Here is a 2359-nt window from a genome sequence, read left to right as displayed (position 1 = left end):
GGAGGAGTAGTTCTTGGCATTATTAGGACAAGTATATTATTTGGTGACTAATTATGATATTAAGTGATAGTGGGGGAATATCATGGACAAGTATAAGTGTGTCACCCTATGATGTTCACGTGTGAAAAAAAAAAAAAAAAAAAAATGCGGTGCACGAAACATTTTACACAAGATTCGGAAAGGAACTGCATGTCAAGAACCTGTGATATCGACAGTCTACACAAATGGAAGTTTTAAAGATTGATTTCACCATTCAAATCAGCACGAGATAATTTTACCATTGTCCCAACTACTTTCTTCGAGTAGCTAATAGGAACACAAAAAAAAAAAAAAAAAAAAAAAAAAAAACATAAAAGCAAAGTTCAATCATGCAAGGTTGGGCTATTTCTTGGGTGGGAAGTGAAACATCGGCAAGAAATAACTTAATGACTTCATCTTCATCATCTTCCTCTCTATGGCCATAACCAATAGCAGCATCATTGTCATCGCAACCGGACCACTATCGCAGTAAGTACCAAAAGAAGCTGCAATTCGCCATACCCATAAGCCTTCTCTTCTTGTGGTTAGCCCCGAAACAATATTGCCTTAATCTCTTTGTTTTCTCCTCAAGTTCCATGTCTGGAATTTCTTCCATCCTTTTCTTCTCTTCCTCTAATGAATCTATCACATCCTTCCACTTTTGTTCCACACCATTTCCTTCCCCCCCCTTCAATTCCTGTAAATATTCATAACCGAAACAAGGGTTACATGTTTATATAGAGAATAAATCTTAACGTTCTTTTTCTAAACGAAATATTAAGAGAATCTAATATCATTACATAAACTAAAAAGTGAATTTTTTTTTTCATCACCATAATATTATATGCAATTGAAACAAGAGTGTATAAAAGATGTGTATATAGAGAGAGTGAACCTTAACATTCTTGATTAGTGTTTGAAGACTCATTAACTTCCTATGTGGCCACCTTCGAATCCCCAAATCCCTACATCTTATCTTCAAAAATGTCACCCCAATATTAAGTTCCTTGGCTGCTTGAATTATTGGCATATAAAAGTACTTTGAAATTGTTTCTCGAGACAACATTTTTTGCTTCCCTTTTTCCGTTATAATTTCCTCAACACGATCATTAGTCATTATCTTTTCTTGATTGTTGTCACATAACAACGATTCCGGGTTCTCGCTTCTCCCAAATAATTGGGTACTTAATCCAAATCCACCGCTCATTTCACTCCACATCCCTGCACCCATAACATTATAACACATTAACTAATTTATTTAGAACAAATACTACTAGTGTATATAAATAGATATTCAGAATATGACCATCACCTGGGGTAGGGTTATAAAAAGATGAATAAAATGGATCTTCAAGAGTACAGTCCATCATCAAAGGATTGTTAGCAGCATCAAAAGCGAAATCATACTGATGATCGATAGTGTAGTGGCTTGAATTACCTTGCATTCTTTCTTTAATTGGGTTCGTAAGGAAGGATCCTAGAGGCATATACGCAAAGACGGTTCTATATGAACGAAGGTCAGCTAGTGTAGTCACTTCATGTACATCATCTCTTCCCTATAAATTGCTTAATCCAAGTGGACGGCTGATCTTGAAGATGCCGTCTGCTTTTGCTTTTGGAAAGAGGACAGCTCCTTTCATAAAGTTGTCGGCCATCGGGGTTTTACCTGAAGGGTAAAAGCCTTTTTGAGAAGTGGAACGGCTGCTTTTTTATAAAGCTTGTCGGCCACAAAAATCAAATGAGCAGAAAGAAAAAAATATATATAAAAAAAAAAATATATATATATATATATATATATATATATATATATATATATAAATAAAAAATCCGGAATTGTGTATAGATACGTATTGTTCTTTTTTTAAAAAAAAAAAAAAAAGAATAAAAATACGTGATTAAGAATAGACGTATATAACCGATAACAAATCTGTAATACGTCAAAGCCATGATATACAAATCAAGAATCAATTAATTACGTTATATAAGTACGGTTAAGAAATCTATATTGACAAGAAATAATTTGTATTAGTACTTATACACATAAGAAATATATAAAGACAAGACTAGTACTTTAAAGTAAATTATCTACCCTAAGTCTACAATACAGTGACTTATACCTTATATTTGACTAATTTCGGTATAGTTAAGTAAAGGTCGGTTATTCATATGTGAGCACCTTTTTGAGGACTATCGAATAAGGCGTGGGTCAATGGAATTATTTACGGTGACGAATGATGATGGTGGGACTAGCACTAATGGTGAAATACTTTTAGATATCAGTGATCACGTTAGTGAACTTATGAACTAAGGAGAAAGGAAAATTATTTCCATTAAGGATTTT

General features: G+C 33.5%; 1 protein-coding gene across 1 annotated transcript; it reads right to left on the bottom strand.

The window, feature by feature from the left end:
• Positions 1-499: 499 nt before the first annotated feature.
• LOC132066514 (protein RKD1-like) lies at positions 500-1463 on the bottom strand. The gene is made up of 3 exons (XM_059459817.1): positions 1331-1463; positions 914-1239; positions 500-715 (listed from the first exon to the last, which is right to left on the bottom strand). Exons 1-3 carry the CDS (start codon positions 1461-1463, stop codon positions 500-502), a joined length of 675 nt encoding a protein of 224 aa, XP_059315800.1.
• Positions 1464-2359: the final 896 nt, after the last annotated feature.

This window comes from Lycium ferocissimum, chromosome 8 (genome assembly GCF_029784015.1).
Source record: "Lycium ferocissimum isolate CSIRO_LF1 chromosome 8, AGI_CSIRO_Lferr_CH_V1, whole genome shotgun sequence".
Classification (NCBI taxonomy): Eukaryota; Viridiplantae; Streptophyta; class Magnoliopsida; order Solanales; family Solanaceae; genus Lycium; species Lycium ferocissimum.
This window is presented reverse-complemented; position numbering and strand designations above follow the sequence as displayed.